The 20,471-nt window shown below is 36.7% G+C and overlaps 1 protein-coding gene across 4 annotated transcripts in view; it reads left to right on the top strand.

Moving 5' to 3' along the window:
- HPSE2 (heparanase 2 (inactive)) overlaps positions 1-20,471 on the top strand; it is an 830,988-nt gene that overhangs the window by 561,265 nt on the left and 249,252 nt on the right. For all 4 annotated transcript variants that reach the window (XM_079137838.1, XM_079137839.1, XM_079137841.1 and 1 more), the window contains one exon: positions 8,826-8,997. In XM_079137838.1, coding sequence (XP_078993964.1) covers positions 8,826-8,997 — 172 coding nt within the window. The remainder of the gene's footprint in view (positions 1-8,825; positions 8,998-20,471) is intronic.

The following is a 20,471-nucleotide window of genomic DNA, read 5'->3' on the forward strand; positions in this document are numbered from 1 at the left end:
TGTTGAGGAAGTCTGAACCTAAGCCAAGAAGGTGAGGATTTGGACCTACTTTTTCTTCTATAAGATGCAGGGTCTCTGGTCTGATTTCAAGGTCCTTGATCCATTGTGAGTTGAGTTTTGTGCAGGGTGAGAAATAGGGGTTTAGTTTAATTCTGTTGCATATGGATTTCCAGTTTTCCCAGCACCATTTGTTGAAGAAGCTATCTTTTCTCCATTGCATGTTTTTTGCACCTTGGTCTAGTATGAGAAAACTGTATTTATTTGGGTTTGTGTCTGTGTCCTCTATTCTGTTCAATTGATCTACCTGTCTATTTGGTGCCAATACCATGCCGTTTTTGTTACTATTGCTTTGTAGTATACTTGAAGTTCTGGTTTTGCAATACCCCCTGCTTCACTCTTCCTACTAAGGATTGCTCTAGTTATTCTGGGTTTCTTATTCTTCCAGATGAATTTCATGATTGCTTGCTCTATTTCAGTGAGGTATGTCATTGGGATTTTAATTGGAATTGCATTGAATCTGTATAGCACTTTTGGTAGTATGGCCATTTTGACAATATTAATTCTGCCTATCCAAGAACATGGGAGATCTTTCCATCTTCTAAAGTTTTCTTTAATTTCTTTCTTTAGTGTTCTGTAGTTCTCATTGTAGATGTCTTTCACCTCCTTTGTGAGATTGATTCCCAAGTATTTTATTTTTTTCGAGGCTATTGTGAATGGGGTAGTTTTCGTAACTTCTCTTTCTGAAGATTCATCACTTATGTATAAAAATGCATTCGATTTATGAGCATTGATCTTACATCCTGCTACTTTACTGAATACACTTAGGAATCTAAAAGTTTCCTGGTGGAATTTCCCAGTTCCTCTAAATGTATAATCATGTCATCAGCAAATGGGGATAATTTGAGTTCTTCTTTTCCTATTAGTATCCCTTTAATTTCTCTGGTCTGTCTCATTGCTCTGGCTAGAGTTTCAAGGACGATGTTTAATAGAAGTGGTGAAAGAGGGCATCCCTGCCTTGTTCCAGTTTTTAGGGGGAACGCTTTCATTTTTTCACCATTTAGAACAATATTGACCATGGGCTTATCATAGAAGGCCTTTACGATGTTAAGCAATGTTCCCACTATCCCTATTTTTTCTAGTGTTTTGAGCATGAAGTGGTGCTATATTTTACCAAATGCTTTTTCTGCATCTATTGAAATAATCATGTGATTCTTGACTTTAAGTCTGTTGATAAAGTGAATTACATTTTTTGATTTCTGGATGTTGAACCAACCTTGCATTCCTGAGATAAAACCCACTTGATCGTGATGCACTCTCTTTTTAATATATTTTTGTATGCAATTTGATAAAATTTTGTTGAGAATTTTTGCATCAATGTTCATTAAGGATATTGGTCTGAAATTTTCTTTACTCTATGTATCTCTGTCTGGTTTAGGTATCAGTCTGATACCAACTTCATAGAATAAGTTTGGAAGGGTTCCCTCCTCTTCTATTTCATGGAGTACTTTGAGGAGTATTGGAATGAGCTCTTCTTTAAAGGTTTTGTAGATCTTGGCTGAGAACCCATCTGGTCCCGGACTTTTCTTTGTTGGTAGGCTTTTGATGATTTCTTCTATTTCATTACTTGAAATTGATCTATTTAAATTGTGTATGTCCTCCTCCTTCAGTTTAGGTAATTCATATGTCTCTAGAAACCTGTTGATGTCTTTGAGATTTTCTATTTTGTTGGAGTATAGATTTTCAAAATAGCTTCTAATTATGTTTTGTATTTCAATTGTGTCTGTTGTGATATTTCCTTGTTCATTCCGAATTTTAGTAATTTGGATTTTCTCTCTTCTTCTCTTTGTTAGTGTGGCTAAGGGTTTATCAATTTTGTTTAGTTTTTCAAAGAACCAACTATTTATTTTGTCAGCTTTTTCAATTGTTTCTTTGGTTTCAATTTCATTGATTTCAGCTCTGATTTTAACTCTTTCCTGTCTTCTACTACTTTTGGTGTTCCTCTGTTCTTCTTTTTCTAGGGCTTTGAGCTGTAGTGTTAGGTCATTTATTTGTTGATTTTTTCTTCTTTTATTGAATGCGCTCCATGAAATAAATCTTCCTCTAAGTACTGCTTTCACAGTGTCCCAGAGATTTCGATATGATGTATCTTTGTTCTCGTTTACCTCGAAGAATTTCTTTATTTCCCTCCTGATGTCTTCTGTTATCCATTCTTCATTCAATAGCATATTTTTTAATCTCCAGGTGTTGGAGTAGTATCTGTTTTTGTTCTGTCATTTATTCTAATTTTAATCCATTATGATCTGATAGAATACAAGGTAGTATCTCAATCTTCTTGTATTTGCTAACATTAGCTTTGTGGCATAATATATGGTCTATTTTAGAGAATGATCCATTGTGGTGCTGAGAAGAAAGTGTATTCACTCTTTGTTGGATGGTATATTCTATAAATGTCTGTCAGGTCTAAATTATTGATTGTGTTATTGAGATCTGTGGTTTCTGTGTTCAGTTTTTGTTTGGAAGATCTGTCCTGTGGTGAGAGAGGGGTGTTAAAGTCACCTAGTATTATTGTGTTGTGGTCTATTTGATTCCTGGAGTTGAGAAGGATTTGTTTGACGTAAATGGATGATCCACTGTTTGGGGCATAGATATTTATGATTGTTATATCTTGCTGATTTATGCTTCCCTTAAGCAGTATGAAATGTCTTTCTTTGTCCCTTCTGACTGACTTTGGCTTGAAGTCCACATTATCTGAAATGAGGATGGATCCTCCAGCTTTTTTGCTGTTTCCATATGCATGGTATGTTTTTTCCCATCCTTTCACCTTTATTCTATGAGTATCTCTTTCTTGAGATGAGACTCTTGCACGCAGCATATCGTTGGATTTTTCTTTTTAATCCAATCTGCCAGTCTATATCTTTTGATTGATGAGTTCAGGCCATTAACATTCAGGGTTATTATTGAGATATGATTTGTATTCCTGGTCATTTGGTTCATTTTTGTTTTTTGACACCATTTGGTTTCTCTTTTATTTGGCTATTCCTTTAGGGTAGTTCCTTCCTTTGCTGATTTACATCATTGTTTTTCACCTCTTCCTCATGGAATATTTTGCTGAGAATGTTCTGTAATGCTGGCTTTCTTTTAGTAAATTCTTTTAGCTTTTGTTTATCTTGGAAGGATTTTTTTTTTGTCATCAAATCTGAAGGTAAGTTTTGCTGGGTATAAGATTCTTGGTTGGCATCATTTTCTCTCAGGGTTTGAAAAATGTTGTTCCTGGCCCTTCTAGCTTTTAGGGTCTGGATTGAAAAATCTGCTGATATCCTTATTGGTTTCCCCCTGAATGTAATTTGATTCTTTTCTCTCGCAGCCTTTAAAATTCTGTCTTTATTTTGTATGGTAAGTATTTTCATAATAATATGCCTTGGTGTGGGTCTGTTGTAATCTTGTATATTTGGAGTCCTATAAGCCTCTTGTACTTGATTTTCCATTTCATTCTTCAGATTTGGGAAATTTTCTGATATTATTTCATTGAATTAATTGTTCATTCCTTTGGTTTGTTTCTCTAAGCCTTCCTCAATCCCAATAATTCTTAAATTTGGTCTTTTCATGATATCTCATAATTCTTGTAGATTCTGTTCATGATTTCTTACCATCTTCTCTGTTTGGTCAACTTTGTTTCCAAGATTAAATATTTTTCTTCAATGTCTGAGGTTCTGTCTTCCAGGTGTTCTATCCTATTGGTTATGCTTTCTATGGAGTTCTTAATTTGGTTTATTGTTTCCTGCATTTCAAGGATTTCTGTCTGTTTTTTTTTTTCATATCTCTAATTCTTTATTGAAATGATCTTTTGCTTCCTGTATTTGCTCTTTTAACTTTGATTGGTGCGATCATTCAAAGCCTGCATTTGCTCTTTCATATCCTCATTTGCTTCACTGATCATTTTAATTATGTACATTCTGAACTCCCTTTCTGTCATTTCTTCTGCCATGCTGTCATTGGATTTTATTGATGTAGCATCTATGTTTGTTTGGGACATTTTCTTCCCTTGTTTTCTCATGTTGGTCTGGTATCTACCCCTGTAGTGTTGAAACTCTGAGATATTCCAGATTTCCTCTGTTGACTTATAGTGTCCCTGTGGATTTCCAATAAGTCACCTCCTAACCTTCAGTAGCCTGAAGTCTTGGAGGAACTTGATGATGCAGTGCTCCACAAGGAAGCTGCCCCTCTAGGGGTGGTGGCCTTCAGGTTGTGTACATTCCCTGCTAGTGGTCAGAGATGCCTCCACTTGTTGACTGATGGTCAGCCAAAGGGGGATTATGCTGCAGGCTGGGGCATGGCTGGTCTGGTCCTGGGTCTCTGGTTCTACCGCCCTGGTGGGAAAGCTTCACCCAGCAGGGAAGTCTCACCCAGTGGGCAAGTTTTGCTGGGCAGCTCTCCTCTGAGAATTTTCCTTTGGTCCAGAACTACCACCTGGACTGGACAGCCCTCCACTGGGAAGTTTCCTGGGGTCCAGATCCACCTCATGAGCCAGGGAGCCTCGCTCAGTAGAAGAGACTCACCTGCTAGCTCTGAGTTGGTCCCGAGTCTCTCAATCCCTCCTCTTCTTAAATCCTGAGTCCTGGAGCAACATGAAATGCGGTCACCCTCTAGGCCGCCATCTTGAAAACCCCCCAAGTTTATTCTTAAGTATTATTTTTAATGCTATTGTGAACAAATTATTTTCTTGATTTTTGTTTTGGACTGTGTATTGCTACTATTTATAAATATAATTAATTTTATGAATTGATCTAATATCCTTCAACCTTTGCTGTACTTGTAAATATATATACAAGTTTTTATATACTATATATATATATATTTTTTCCTCCCATGTGTGTGGTTCCCTTAGGATTTTCTACATGTTGTTTGAGAATAATGATAACTTTATTTCTTCCTTTCCAGTTAGGATGCTTTTAATTTCTTTTACTTGAGGAATTGCACTGTCTAGAAAATCTAGTACACATGTTGCCTGTGAGTGGTAAGAACCCATCCTTACCTTGTTCCGAGTCTTAGTGGAAAAGTATTCAGTATTTCATCATTAGGTATGATATTAACCATAGGTTTTTATGATACCTCTTATCCAGCTGAGGGGTCCTTCTATTCATGGTACATTGAGAGTGCTTGTCAGAAATGGGGGTGTTTTTTTCCAAGTGCTTTTGTTCCCCATCTTTTGAGATGATAATGTGGTATTGGTCTTTTATTTTTATCAATATAGCATTTTATATTAATTGAATATTGATATTAAATCAACCTTGCATTCTGACATAAATTTATTTGGTCATGGTTTATGATACTTTTTCTATGTTGCTGAAATTTATTTCTAAATATTTTGTTGGGTGGGGATTTTTGCATCTATATTTAGAGAGATATTCATCTGTAGTTTTCTCATGATGGCTTTGGAATGGAAATAGTGACCTCATAAAATGAGTTGAGAAGTTTGACCTCTTCCTGACCTCTTTCTCTACTTTCTGGAGAGTTTATGAAGGGCTGTTATTTTTTCTTTAAACATTGATAGAATTCACCAATTAATCTCTCTGGATCTGGGCTTTTATGAAAAGATTTTTTAATTACTAGTTCAATGATTTTTTTGTACATATCTATTTAGACTTTATATTTGAGTCAGTTTAATAAATTATGTCTTTCTTGAAATTTTTCCTAAGCTGTCTAAATTATTGATATAAAGTACATAGTAGTTCCTTATTAATTTAATCACTACCAGGTTCTTTATGGTATTTCCTCTTTTATTCCTAATTTTGGTAGTCAGTGACTTCTCTTTCTTTCCCCTTGATCAGTCTACCTAATTGTGTGTCAATTGTGTTGTCACTTTAGAGAACCAAATTTTGCTTTCATTGACTTTTCTTTATTTTTGAATACCATTGATTTCCACTCTGATTTTTATTGTTTCACCACTTCTTCTTAGTTTTGCATTTAGTTTTTTCTTCTTTTTCTCTTTCTTAAGATAGAATCCTAGGCTGTTGGTTTGATATCTTTCCTCATTTCTAATGTAGGCTAGTCTAAAGCTATAGAACCTCTCCTAGCTATGGCTTATACTGCATCTTATATGTTCTTCTATGTTGTACTTTTATTTCACCCCATTCTAAATATTTTTATTTCTCTGTGATTTCTTTGACCCATGGATTATTTTTTTAGTTTTCAAATATTTTTAGATTTCTCAATTTTCTGTTGGATTCTAGGTTAATTCATTTGTGGTCAGAGTATTTTAATCCTTTAAAATTTATGAGATTTGTTTTATGGTCTAGTATGTGTTGTGCTCTGGAAAGTGTATCCTGCTGTTGTCAGGTGGAGTGTTCTCTATCAATCATTCAGTTCATTAGTGGATAATTACACCCAACTCTTACATATCTTAGATGATTTTTTTTGTCCAGTTGTTTTATCCATTATTGAGAATGCAGTACTAAGTATCCTTGTATTGTTGGATTTTCTATTTCTCCAATTTTGTCAATTTTGCTTATTGTATTTTGATGTGTTTGTTAGGTATGATATGTTTACATCTTCCTGAACAATTCAGGTCTTTATTCACATTACCAGATGCCTTTTATCATTATAAAATGTTCTGCATTTTTCTAGTAACATTTTTGTCTTAAAGTCTATTTTGTCTGATATTCAGAGTGTAGTCGTTCCCACTGTCTTAATAGTTACTGTTTGTATGATATCTCTTTTTTAATCCTTTTATTTCAATCTATTTGTTTCTTTGAATCTAAAATGTATTTCTCTACTTGGATCTTATTTGTGTTTTAATTCAGCTAGATACTTTCTATTTTAATTTCAGCATTAAGTCAATTTACATTAATGTAATTGCTTATATGGCTGAATTTACATAAGCCACCTTGATATCTTTTTCTGTTTATCTCGTTTTGTTTGTTATTCTGTCTCTCCTTTACTGCCTTTCTTATGCAAAATAAATGTTATCTAAAGTACCACTTTCATTTTTTTGTTATTTTCTTGTGATTTCTTAGTATAATATCTTAACTCCTCACAGTCTACAGAATACTAACAATTTTAGGTGAATACAGAAACTGTATTAAAATATAGCTCCATTTACCCCCTCCTTTGTGCTATTGTCATTCTAAATATTATATTTATATATGACAAACCCAACAATACAGTTTTATCTTTTTGTTTTGTGCAAGTGTCATTTAAATCACTCAAGAGAAGAACAAAGTCATGAATATTTTCAACTGTCTTTAATATTTACCTATGTAGCTACGTGTATTGATGATGTCTATTTGTGTGGTTTTGAGTTACCATATGGTGCCATTTCCTTTCATTCTGTACTTCTTTTTTAATTTCCTATAAGACAGATTTGTTCACAATGTTTTTCTTAGAATGTATAAGTTTTGCATTCAGTTTTGAAGAATAATTTGCTGCATATAGAATTTTTAGCTTACAGGGTTTTCTTCTTTCATTATTTTGAATGTGTCATCCCGCTCTCTTATGGCCTCCATTGTTTCTCGTAAAAACTCAGCCATTAATATCATTGTATTCTCTTCCATGTAATGAATCAGTTCAATTCAAGAATTTGCATTCTTTTCTATGGTTTATTTCTCTTTATATTCCTATTTGATAAGTCAATAATGTTATACTTTCCTTTCATTCTTCATTATTTTCTTTAGCTCTTTGAATATAGTAGCAATTTTGAAATCCTTGTTTGCAAGGTGTAACAGTAAGGCCTCTTAAGAAACAATTTCTTAGAACAATACCCCAACCTTGTATTTGGGTTACACTTCCCTATTTCTATGAATGCCATAATTTTTTTATTGAAGAAAACATATTTTAGATAATGTATTGGAGAAACTCTAAATTCTTAGTCCTCCATGCCAGAGTTGTTTTTATTGTTTCTTTTTGTTTCTTTGTTTAGTGACTTACCTGGACCAATTATATATATATAAAATGTGTCTATCTCACATTATGTAGCTACTGATAATTCTACATTTTTTTAAAATTTATCATTTAAAAACATTTTTAAGGTCAGCTTCATAAAATCAAGGATTATTCTAAATCAAGGATTATTCTTCAAACAATGGAAGAACGTCTCATCTCTGCAAGCTTTTCAGAGCTAGAAGAGATGGTGGGATGGGGAGGCATATCACAATATAGTTTAATGATAGGTCAATGTTTGATCAGAGATTGTGCTTCCATCTTTTTCCATGTGGGTGAATCATGGAAGGGAGCACAGTCAACATTTAGGCAGTTTACAGGTCTGACTAGCATTCTTTGTGTGTGTGTGTGTGTGTGTGTGTGTGTGAGAGAGAGAGAGAGAGAGAGAGAGAGAGAGAGAGAGAGAGAGAGAGAGAGAATGTGTGTATCTGAACTTCCTTCTCCTTTCTTCTATAAAGACAGCAATCAGTATATTTAGGGCCCACTCTTATCCAGTGTAACCTCATATTAACTGATTACATCTTCAAGGACCCTGTTTCCAAACGAAGTCATGTCAGAAGTTCTAGTAGAATTAACTTTGGGGGGAATACTATTCAATCCAATATACCATTCATTATGAAGTATCACCTGAGAATCAGCATGGTCTCTTTTATAGATTAGCTGACCTTTTGTGAAGATTGGTTTGAAATGATGAAATGGTAAGACAACACTGCTAAATTGACTTATTTTTTGGGATAGTTCCTCAACTTAAGATACACCACACTTCCTTTTTTATTTTTTGGTTATTTTAATTCATGCTGTTAAGGAAAAGTTAGAGATCTGTGGACACGAAAAGTTTGGCAGGGTCTCACTCTTCTCAATGCTAACTTACATATCTGTTTTTAATCTAGAGCCAAATAACTATCGGACCATGCATGGCCGGGCTGTGAATGGCAGCCAGTTGGGAAAAGATTATATCCAGCTGAAGAGCCTCTTGCAACCCATCCGGATTTATTCCAGAGCCAACTTATATGGCCCTAATATTGGGCGTCCAAGGAAGAACGTCATTGCTCTCCTAGATGGGTAGGTCATATTATTTAGTTTTCCTTATGACATTGTTCATTAAGTGTAATGATCTAAAATATTTGTATTTTTTATGGTTATATTCAATCTTAAGAATAAAGGAGATGATTTTTTTCCCATAGTGGCTGACTCCAGTTTAAACCAGGGATTCTTCATCAAACAATGGAAAAACTTCTCATCTCTCCAGAATGTCCATCGTCAGGAGAGGGTAGTAGGATGGGGGAGGCACATCACAATCTCTAGGATGGATTAGAAGGGATGCATTGTTTGAAAAATGACATTTAATATTATAGCATTATATAGCATAATTTTGTATTTTATAAAAAGCAAAGCAAAGGAAAACAAAACTTTATTCTAATAGCTTCTATAGAAAGTAAAGCTTGACAAAATGTTGGCCAGCAGAACTGGGTTAAAAAGTTGAGAAACACTACAAATATTTGTAGATTAAAGCACAGTTAAACAGATTTATTAGGAGATATTTTGGAGATTTTCTATCACTTGATATTTTTAGTTGAATGAATCTTACAATCATTTTTTAAAGCATTGATAATAATGAGACACTGTTAAATGCTTTCTTCCTGAGTCCTGGTGGTGGACCAGATTTGAACTGGATAATCAAAACATCCATGTAGGTTGGGGCCAATTATTCAGGGTCAGAGGAAATGAATTTATTGCTAATAAAATGTAGAATTACATTAAAGGGAGCTATTGTGGGTGTGATGAAGGCCAAATATAGATATATCTTTAATTCAAGATTCAAATTAGAGATGAAACTAGAGCAGGAGGGGTGGGAACAATGAGATTGGGAGATTTAGGAGTTCTTCTGGAACACAGTTCCCTATGTACCAAGGCACACATTGTAAATGAAACATTTTAATAGTCTGAACTAGTAAGGGTTATTCCTACAAATCAAAGACTAAGACATTTTCTAGTGATGTGCACAGACCAAGTGAAGTTAGAGAAATGATATATAAGTAGAAACAGAGATATACAAAGAAAGGGAAAACTTTGTCTCCTGAATGGTCCTTATAGCTTGATGGCACTTGTGACTTCTCTCTTTTCTGGGTTTTAATATAAGTTTATAAACATTAAACATTCCTGAAGATTTGAAAAGCAGAAGAATTTACACTGTAGCAACATTAGCAACCTGAAATTTAATTTTAGGTGTTTTTCTCTTTATATAAATCACTGAGCTCTTACTTCAATTCCTGTGCTTTCCCTACTCTCCTTGCTTTCTATTATGGCTTAGATATGAGGTGTCCCTTAAAAGCTCATGTGTGAGAATGCACAAAGGTGAAACAGCTGAGTTATGAGAGCATTAACCTAATCAGTGTGTTGACTGATGACTATTGTAGGCAGGCAGGGTGTGGCTGGAGGAGGTTGGTCACTGGGAACATGTTTTTGGGGTTTATATTTTGTCCCTGGTGAGAGGAGCACTCTCTCCCCTTTCCTCCCTCTCTCCCTCCCTTCCCCCTCTCCTTCCTGATTTCCTGATTGTCATGTCCTACACTGCTTTCCTCCTCTACACCCTTCCACCATGGTGTTCTGCCTCACCTCAGGTCCAGAGCAATGGAGTCAGTCATCTATGGACTGAGCTCTCTAAAACTACAAGTGCCAAATAAACTTTTTCACCTCTAAAATTGTTCTTGTCAGGTCTTTTGGTCACAGCAACAAAAAAGCTGACTAAAATAGCTTCTCTCTCATGAGCAACTTCTAATTTTTTGTAGACCTCATTCACAGATCAGATATGAGCTTCCCTTTGCTTACTTTCACTGAACTTTGAAAGCATTCTGCATATGTGTGTAGTGGGGGAGATGGACAGGGTGGTTTCATTTTGACTGTTATAATCAGGGGATAAGGATCATGAGTATAGAATATTACTCACATTTCTTAGATAATCAAGCAAAGCTAATAACTCTATCATTTAAGTCCACATGGTTATTCTTTCAGATTATCCTACTTCTTTAATTATTTGATTAAGATATTTTCACAGGACCGACCACATACTTTCAGTAGCATGGCACTCTAGCAGTCATTCAGCTGCAGGTGTTTCTTGAAGCTGTATTCTGGCTACTAAATTAGGAACTGGGAATATAATAATAAAAACAAAAAATTCTTTATCCTCAGAGTGATTTGCTGAGTTAAGGGGGACATAGGCATTAATCAACTAAGCTTAAAACAAAGCCAAGGAGAGAGACATAGGTCTGTGAGTAAATATAAGGGCTTTACTTTAATTAATTAAGTTAGGGAAATCATGGAAGCATTCCCTAAAGTGACATGTAAAGGGAGGATGAGAGGTATTTAAGGTGTAATCTAATGGATGATTAGATGTTAACTAGACAAAGTGAGAAGTGAAAAGTGTTTTTGTTAGAATGAAAAGCATGTACAAAAGCCCTGAAGATGAAAAATGGCAAGGTTGGCTACCAAAAGATATAGTTAGAGAAGAAACTAGGAGTCATGTTATATCCGGACTAAAAGATATAACGAAGGGCTTGCAATTTCTTCTAAGCACGTTCAGAAAAACATTGAATGTTTTTAAGTTGGGGAGGGAAATAGTTTGATTTATCACATAACTAGTATGTTGTACCTAGTATGTGGCACTTGGGTTGGAGAGAAAGCAGGAAAATCAGTGAGAAGGTTTCTGCAATAATGCAGAGAAAGAATGATGGGACAAGACTAGTGTGGTGGCAGTGGAATATACTGTTAGAGGTAGAATTCGTAGGCTGTGGTGATATATTGGATAGGAGTATAATGATGTGACAGGGTGGAGATGTTGTTGAGATGGAGGCTAGACCCTGGGACACAGATTTAGGATCACAGCAAATGGAAGAAGATGCAAGATGAAATTGGAATAGTATACATTTTTTATTCAGAGATGGCAACAGCCCTCAGCCTCCAGCTCCAGCTTCATTAGCCCCAGCCATTCTGACCTTAGCTGAGCCATTTTCATAGACCTTCCTAATATGCAGGCCAGATAAATAAGTTACATTGCCAGCAGGATACATAAGTAGGCTCATGCTCATAAGAAAATGTTTATGACCCTGAATACATAAGCTGAATCAGGGTGTTCATGACCTTGGCTACATACTAAAAACATAGCCTGCTGTAAGGCTCAGTGAGGGAGCTTAATTGTAGCCATCTTGGACCTGCTCAAGAGTCCACCCCTTCAGGATTTCTCACTGTGCAATCTAAGCATTTGAAGTCTTCTACAACAATCACTTACTGAGGAGGGCAGAGCCCTGCATCCTAGGCTGTAAGAATATAAGCCACAACATATAAATAGAAACAAGCCCCATCACCTAGGATTACTAAAAACCATTGTCAGTTTCATCCCATATCATAGTGGCAATAAAAGTCTTTCCCAGCCATGTCCAATTGTCAAGGGACATAGTCTGGATTCACCAGAGTAGTCTGACATTAGAACTCACAGGCACTTCAGTGCATAATCAGTAGGCAGATGTATTTGCTACTCTGGCATAGGTGTGTGCCCAGTTCACAACAGTGTTGGTGAGCACACACCTACAGACAAAAGGACAATGCAATTACAGGCACTACTACAGTAAATCACATACATGTGGGAGAATTCATACCAGCTTTTAGTCCCAGGAATCCACAGTAGCTGTCTGTGGAGGCTTCCATGGGCAGTGATATCATACTCAAACAGCTTGGTCCTGACTTCAGCACTCTGTGTGCACCAGCACTGGGTAACTCATAATTGGCCAGAGGGAAATAACAAAGGTACCTTTCAAAATCTGTGTCCCATCTATGGGATCTGGGCAAGACACATGTATGGGGGGGTGGCATATACTAGTCACCCATGGTGTCACAAGGAGATCACATTCCAAATCTTTTTCTCATGAGGCTAACTAGGCTACCCAATGGAAGTCAGGGGGAGGACTTTATTGTCCAGGGCCATGTCCAATCCACAGTTTTCCTTCTATTCAATCCAGTGGGAGCAGACCAAAGAACATCCCCTTGCTTCCCAAACCCAGGCTTCTTGTTGTCACTTGGATCTGTATTGGTGCTGCTGTGCAGTGTAGCAGACTCTACAGGAGCTGGTCCCCTTGTCATAACAGTTATTCAGAGCTCTCACAACTGCCCCCAGACACTATACCCACCTCTTCATAGAAGGTGGGTTGACTCCTAAGTCCTTGTTTAAGCAGGCCATTATATCTTTCTCTCATGCCTGCAGCCTGTGGGTGATATGGGACGTGCAGTTTCCTTTGAATCTGTAATGAGTACAGGAGTCACCCATGCACATCCTAACCCATGAGATGGGTGCCTCAATCACACTTTATTGTGATTGGCTGATCATATAAAGCTGTCAGCATTGTCAGGGCATGAATCATAGTATGCATATTTGCTTGCTTGATTTCCAGGCAAACAACAAGCCTCTAGCCATATACACTGTTGTCAAGGCAAACATGGCCCTTTCTGACTTTGGTAAACGGCCAGTCCTGACCATCTGTGACTCCAAGGTATCAGAGGTATGGATATATTCCTGGGCACAAACCACAAATGCCTGGTAGGCCTCTCCTGGGGTGCTCCATGTTAAAGGTGGACCTCCCTGTTTGACTATGTGCCACATAGTTTTCACACCTGTATGCTGTAGGCAGTGATGCAACCAAGATGCCAGATTGGTGGAAGGTGCCTATTCTAGCCACCACACCCTAGCCACAGTATCTGCTTCATTATTCCCTGGACTAGTCAGGGGAGCATGGGTAGTAATATAACCTATCCCTGTTCCTGGTGGCTTAGTTCCCAAAGATCTTGCCACAGAACTTGCCCCCAATACACCACACAACTGTCAGGCATATCACTATGGGGGATGCTTCATTTGCAATCACTATTTAGCTCAGTTCACTGACTATTTTGTCTTGTACTGATATCAAACCAAACAGTGTCTGTCTCTGGCTCCACAGCTACCACCATCTACACAGGCGGCTTGTTCATGGCTGGAATTATCAGTGTACCAAACACAGGAAAGTATAGGTGCCTCCAATATATTTGCTTGTTTCTGGTTCACTTACATAAGTAATAGGACCTATGCATCTCCTATAGTCTCTTGTCTCTGCCAGCTCCTAGAACACCTGGTCTTTTTCTTGGTCCCTGCTGGCTCCTAACACATCTGGGCTTTCTTTGTCCCTGATGGTTCCTGGCATATCTGGGCTTTCTTTGTCCCTGATGGTTCCTGGCATGTCTGGGCTTTCGTGGCCCCTGCCAGCTCCTGGCAAACCTGAGTTGAGCTCTCTCTTGGCTCCTGACAACTCCTAGCACACCTGGACTTTCTCTTGTCCTCTGCTGGCTTCTGGCACATCTAAGTCACAAGGTTGTGCAGGATCAATAACATGTAACACACTGGGAGGGTGGCTTGCCCCTCTTGGCTCTCAGTACCCCTGAATCTCACATGCATAACAACAAAATGGCCAGGCATTCTCTTGACCTTTGTCCAAATTATTTTCCCAAGTCCACCAACTTTGCTTGACCGGCAGAATGTGGTGAACTTGGTTAACTGGGCTGGCACTGCAGGTGGCTGTCTATTTGAGACATCAGGTGCTGCTGTTTCATTTTCTGCCTTACCGCTGACGGGTCTTGCAGGTGTTAATCTTCTTCCTCCTCCTCCTCAGACTCCACCAGCACTCTGGGGAATCCAAGGGTATTTTCAAGGGACAGAGTTACTCCTCCAGTAACTTTACTCTGGTTTCCAAGGTCTCTTCCATATCTTGCAACTCCCTCATCTTGGCAGTCTCTGGTAAAGCTGCATGAGTTTTTGCTCTGAGAGCTGAAAGAAACGTTTATCTCATGGCTCCAGCGACTGTGTGCACAGCTCCTCAGGAGGATTTTCCATCTCTTCCACATTGCTGCTGCCACCTTTCTCCTTGGTTGTGGGCTGGTGCCTGGGCTCCACCACTTCATTCACTGTCCAATCTGCCAAATCCATGTTCACCATAGGTCAATCAGAATCACTGTGCTCACAGGGAACCCATCCACTGCATCCCAACTCTTCACAGGAATTCATGCTAATGGGACCTTGGCAGCCGAGTGCTAGGTAGCCACAGGTCCCTCCTGTCTGCTGGGGTTGCATTTCTCACCTGTGGAATAGCCTGCCCACTACACCAATTGTTGGGGTGCAGGCTCAGACCCAGGAAAACAGATTCAGGATCACAGCAGGTGGAAGATGATGAAAGATGCAGTTGGAATAGTAGGCATTCTTTATTTAGAAGTGTTAGCAGCCCCCAGCCTCCAGCTCCAGGTTCAATTAGCCTCAGCCAATTCCATTTAGCCTCCATAGGCCTTTTTATATGCAGACCAGATAAATAAGCCACATTGCCAGCAGGTTACATAAATGGGTGCATGCTCACAAAGCAAATGTTTATGACCTTAAGTACGTAAGCTGAATCAGGGTGTTCATGACCTTGGCTACATACGAAAACATAGCCTGCAGTAAGGCTCAGTGAGAGAGCCTAACTTTAACCATTTGGGGCCTGCCCAACAGATGTGTAAGTAATTGGGTAGATGGTGTTGCCATTCACTGGGATGAGAAGACTGGGGTGTGACTAGATTCTGGAAAGAAAAATCATAATGTTTGGTTTCATGTTATATTATTATCCTTGAATCTAAATAAATATATCAAGAATATCATTGAATATGAGTAAAGAAATCAAGATCTCTGCTAGAAATATCAATTTGGGGAGTCATTAGCATGAAAATGGGATTTAAAGCCATAGGAACAGAGGAGATAAGTTAGAGAGAGTATAAAAAGTAGCTTAGAAGAGAACCCTGAAGAACTTGCATATTCAAAGATGTAAGAAAAGAGGAATGCTCTCAGTGTGAGATAAAAAGGAGAGGATGAGGTACATCAAGAAAAAAAGAATTTTGAATAAATAGAGCTTCTACGAGGTCAGGAGGTCAACTCTTAGGAAAATAGAAAAGTACCTTTTGGTTTGGCAACATGAAGGTTGTTGGTGACTTTGAGAAACAGTTCAGGAGAATGGTGGGAACTGAACTTGGATTGCAATAGTTTGAAGAGTAAGTGGAGGGTAAGAAATTTGAAACAAAAAATGTGGACAACTATAGGGAGATTTTTTTTTTTTTTTTTTTTTTTTTTACCGTGAATAAAAATAAGAAGATAAAGGGAGACCTGCAGTCAAGAAAGATGACAATGTTTTTCCTCTTTAATGTGATAAATAGTACAATAGGCATGTAGGTTAAAGAGCTAAACCTGTTGTAGTTTGGATATGAGGTGTCCCCCCAAATCTCCTGTGTTAATGCAGGAATATTTAGAAGTGAAATGAAATGATTAGATTCTGGGAGATGTGAACTAATCAGTCTGTCCTATTTTGAGTAGACTAACTGGATGGTGACTGTAGGGAAGTGGGGCATAGCTGGAGGAGGTGGACCACTGAGGATGTGCCCTGGAAGGGTCTGTCTTTTATGCAGTCCATTTTCTTTCCTTGCTCTGCTTCCTGAATGCCATGAATGGAGCAGTGCTTCTCCCCCATGGCCCTTCTGCCATGATTTCTGCTAACCTCAGGCCCAGAGCAGTGGATTTGGCCCACCATGAACTGAACTTTGAAACCATGTGCCAAAATAAACTTTTCCTCCTCTAAGTGGTCCTCATCAGGCATTTGGGCTACAGAGATGAAAAACTGACTAATACAACTCCTGAGAGGAGAAAAACTAGATAGTATAAGAAAAGGAGAATAAAGCCAAAGGTAGAAGTCCTTTAAGGTTAGAAGTAACGGAATCCAAAGGGATTGACTTTCATTAATTAAGGGGCAATTCTTCTAGGATTAAAAAAAAAAAAAAGACACAAATGTTTCTCTACACGACAGATTTTTTAAAAGTCATAGGAGAAGCCTATCTCCATTACATTAATTGTAGTTAGGGCATCCAGTTTGTGTACATGGTACAAATGTGAACACATTGGTTTGTTATAAATAAATTAAGAAACATGGATGCAATAATAAGCAAAGAGGAACGGGATGTCACTGGGGTGTTGTGGTGGAAAAAAGTGGGCTCTACTTCCTTCATATCAAAAAACTAAGGTGGAGGGCTGGGGAGATAGCTCAGTCGGTAGAGTGCTTGCCTTATAAGCACCCAAAAAAAAAAAAAAAAAAAAAAAAAAAAAAAACTAAAGTAGGACTCAGGAAACTGGAGAAAAATCTCTTAGGGCAAGAAAAAGTATTGATGAATAAATTTTTGTAATGCCAGAAAAAATGAAGCATTATCTTTCTTAATGTGTATTACTAAGTATATAGTGAAATATAACTGGAAACATATAAACATCCCCAGCAACTTGAACTAACAACAAAAATGTCAGCACTCTAAATTACCAGCTCTGTAGTCTTTTCCAATCCTCCTGGTTATACAGATATAAATTTACATAGTTGTAATCATTGTATATGCATCATTTTGAATTCTGCATTTTTTACTCATTGCTTCATATGGCCCTTTTCTTATTTCTACATAGTTCTCATATTTGTCATTCTTAATAGCAATAAAATATTCCATTGCATTAAAGTACAAAAGTCTACATAAGCATTCCCTCGCTGTTGGGCACTTGGGCTGTTTCCAGTTCTTGTCTGTAATATATAGTCCAACTATAAACATCTTTATACAAATAGGTTTTTTATTTCTTTTGAATTATATCCTTGGGCTATATTCCAAAAACTTGGTTTCTGGGTTAAAATAGATGATAATTTTTATGGCTTTCATATTTACTGCCAAATTTCTTCATAATTTCACTCGATTGTAGGGCAGCAATGTATTAGGGTGTATGTTTTTCACCAATATTCCATAGCAATGAGCATTGCCATTTTTATTAATTTATTCTTTTTTAAATCTGAGCTTTATATATATATATATAGTAGTTGGGTTCATCCCGACAGACTCATACATGCATGGAATTTGATTTCAGTTCATGATCTCCCCTTTTTCCTCCCACTTTTCCCTCCTGTCCTCCCTCTCCATTCTCCTTACTCTACTCTACTCTACTTCCTTTTTCTCATCTATTTGTTTATATTTGATCAGTTCTTGTTACTTATGCATAAAGGTGGTATGTTTTTCTATATATGCACATAACATGATTTTTAAGAATTCATTCTTTTTAGTTAATGAAAGATCATGATGCATAACTCTAAATTTGAATTCTGTTAACAATGGAGTTGAATATTTCCTAAATCTTATGTTGTCTTCATTCATCTTATTCCAAGTGTGTTTAATAACATGATAATCATTTTTCCTTAGACCCAAACCAGGGTCTAAGGCAAAATTCTAACTAATTTTAGAATTAGTTCTCTCCTTTGTTCACATAATTAATTATTAAGTACTGTTACTTCTGACTTTTTAATATCACTCTTATCCCATCTTTTTTTTTTTTTTTCATTTTTATTTTAAACCTTACAATTTTTCCTCTTAAATGATTTTCCTGTACCTAATCTCAGATTCTAATAATTTCCCCATATAGATTTCTGGGTAGTTTTTTGTTTGAATTGTTTTGTTTGTTTGATTTGTTTTATTTGGTTGATTTGTTTGTTTGTTTGTTTTTGTAAGGCAACATCTGGTCAAGTCATTCTTTTCTGAAATCAAAACCCTTTCAAATTCATTCCTGGCTTTAAGGGTCTCTGCCTGCCTACATTTGCATCTAATACACAGTTATGCTCCCTTGTACAACCTACCTTTTAGCTACATCAAAGTGTGTATGAACTAGAAGATGCCATATTCTTTTTTACATTTACACCATTTTATTTTCTGTCATTTAGTGTGAAGTACCACCCTATCCTCTTTTTTTCATCTTTCCTTAGACTTCTCTGACATCTTTAAGCAGGATTTCTATGGTCTTCTCTGGCTTTGCATGTCTTCTAGCATTTTGTTTTTTTCTGCTATAGTATTTATCGAATTGATTATACTTTATATATTTACATATTTGCCTCCTTATAGACTATGGACTAGGATCAGGACCCTGACAAATCTTGTTGAATGAATAGTATTTGTCTTATTCAACAACTGTCTCTAAGTTTATCTGACATGAAAAAAAGTATGTATAATTGTGATTGAGAGGAATTGTAAATCATTTGATAGTGATTGACTATATTGTGGTGATTTGTATAAATCATGATGATTTGCTCTAGTTTATAGAGCCAAGTTAATTTTCTCACAGTTGTGGAGGCTGGGAAGATCAAGGCGCTGGCATCTGGCAAAGACCATCTTATGTGTCATCCTATGGCAAAATGCAAAGAGAGGGCTGAACTCATCCTTATATTAGGAATCCACACCTGTGATAATAAACCTGCTCCCTCAATAACAGCATTTTAATCTGTTCACCTCTTAAAGGTCCCAATTCCAAACACTGTGGCATTGGGAATTAAGTTTCTAACACATACTTTTGGGGAACACATTGAAACCATAGCCAACACTTAAAAGCATTCAGTAAGCATATCAATAAAATATTGAGAAATTAGACTTTATCAAAATTAAGAACTTTTGTGCATCAGACACCACCACTAAGTTTGTGAACAGACAGCTTACAATATGGGAGAAAATATTTGTAGTTCATATATATTATAAGGGATTTGTACCCAAGAGAAAATATTTGTAAGTCATATATATGATAAGGAATTTATAAGAAGCTTTTAAAATTCAATAATAAAAAGACAAATAACCTAATTAAGATATGCACAGAAGTGATTTGAATAAACATTTTTTCTAAGATATAAATGTCACACAAATAGATGCTTAAAACTATTAGTTATTAGGGAAATGCAAATCAAAACAATGAAATACCACTTCCCAACTACTAGTATGACTGTAACCAAACCAGCATCTTATAGCATGTATTAGAGAATAGGTAGAGAAATTAGACCCCTCATACACTACTGGTGGGAATATAATATGGTGCAGCTATCTTGCAAAACAGTCTGGTAGTTATTCAAAAGTTTAAATATAATTACCACATAACTCAGTAATTTCACTCCTAAGTACACATCTAGGAGAAATGAAAACATATGTCCACACAAAACCCTGTACACAAATATTCATAGCAGCATTACGTATAATAATCCGAACATCCATCAGCTGTTGAATAGATAAATAAAATGTGGTATATCTATACAATGAAATATTACTAGACAAATAAAAAGAAATGAAATTCCAATACATGTTACAAGTATTATGTGCACTGAAAGAAGGCAGTCACTAAAGGCCTGACATTGTATGATTGTTTTTAATATGAAATGCCCAGAATAGGCAAACCAGTAAGAGACTAAGAATAGATTACTAGTTGATTAGCGTTAGTAGGGACTGTAGGGAAATGAGGAGTGACTGCTAATGTGTATGCAGTTTCTTTTTAAAATGATGAATATTCTAGAATAGAGTAGGTTCATGGCTGTACAACTCTGTAAATCTGATAAAACTATTGAATTGCACTTATATGGGTGAATTACATAGTATATGAAAAATACCTCCAAAGGTTA

This window comes from Sciurus vulgaris (genome assembly GCF_902686455.1).
Source record: "Sciurus vulgaris genome assembly, chromosome: 4".
Classification (NCBI taxonomy): domain Eukaryota; kingdom Metazoa; phylum Chordata; class Mammalia; order Rodentia; family Sciuridae; genus Sciurus; species Sciurus vulgaris.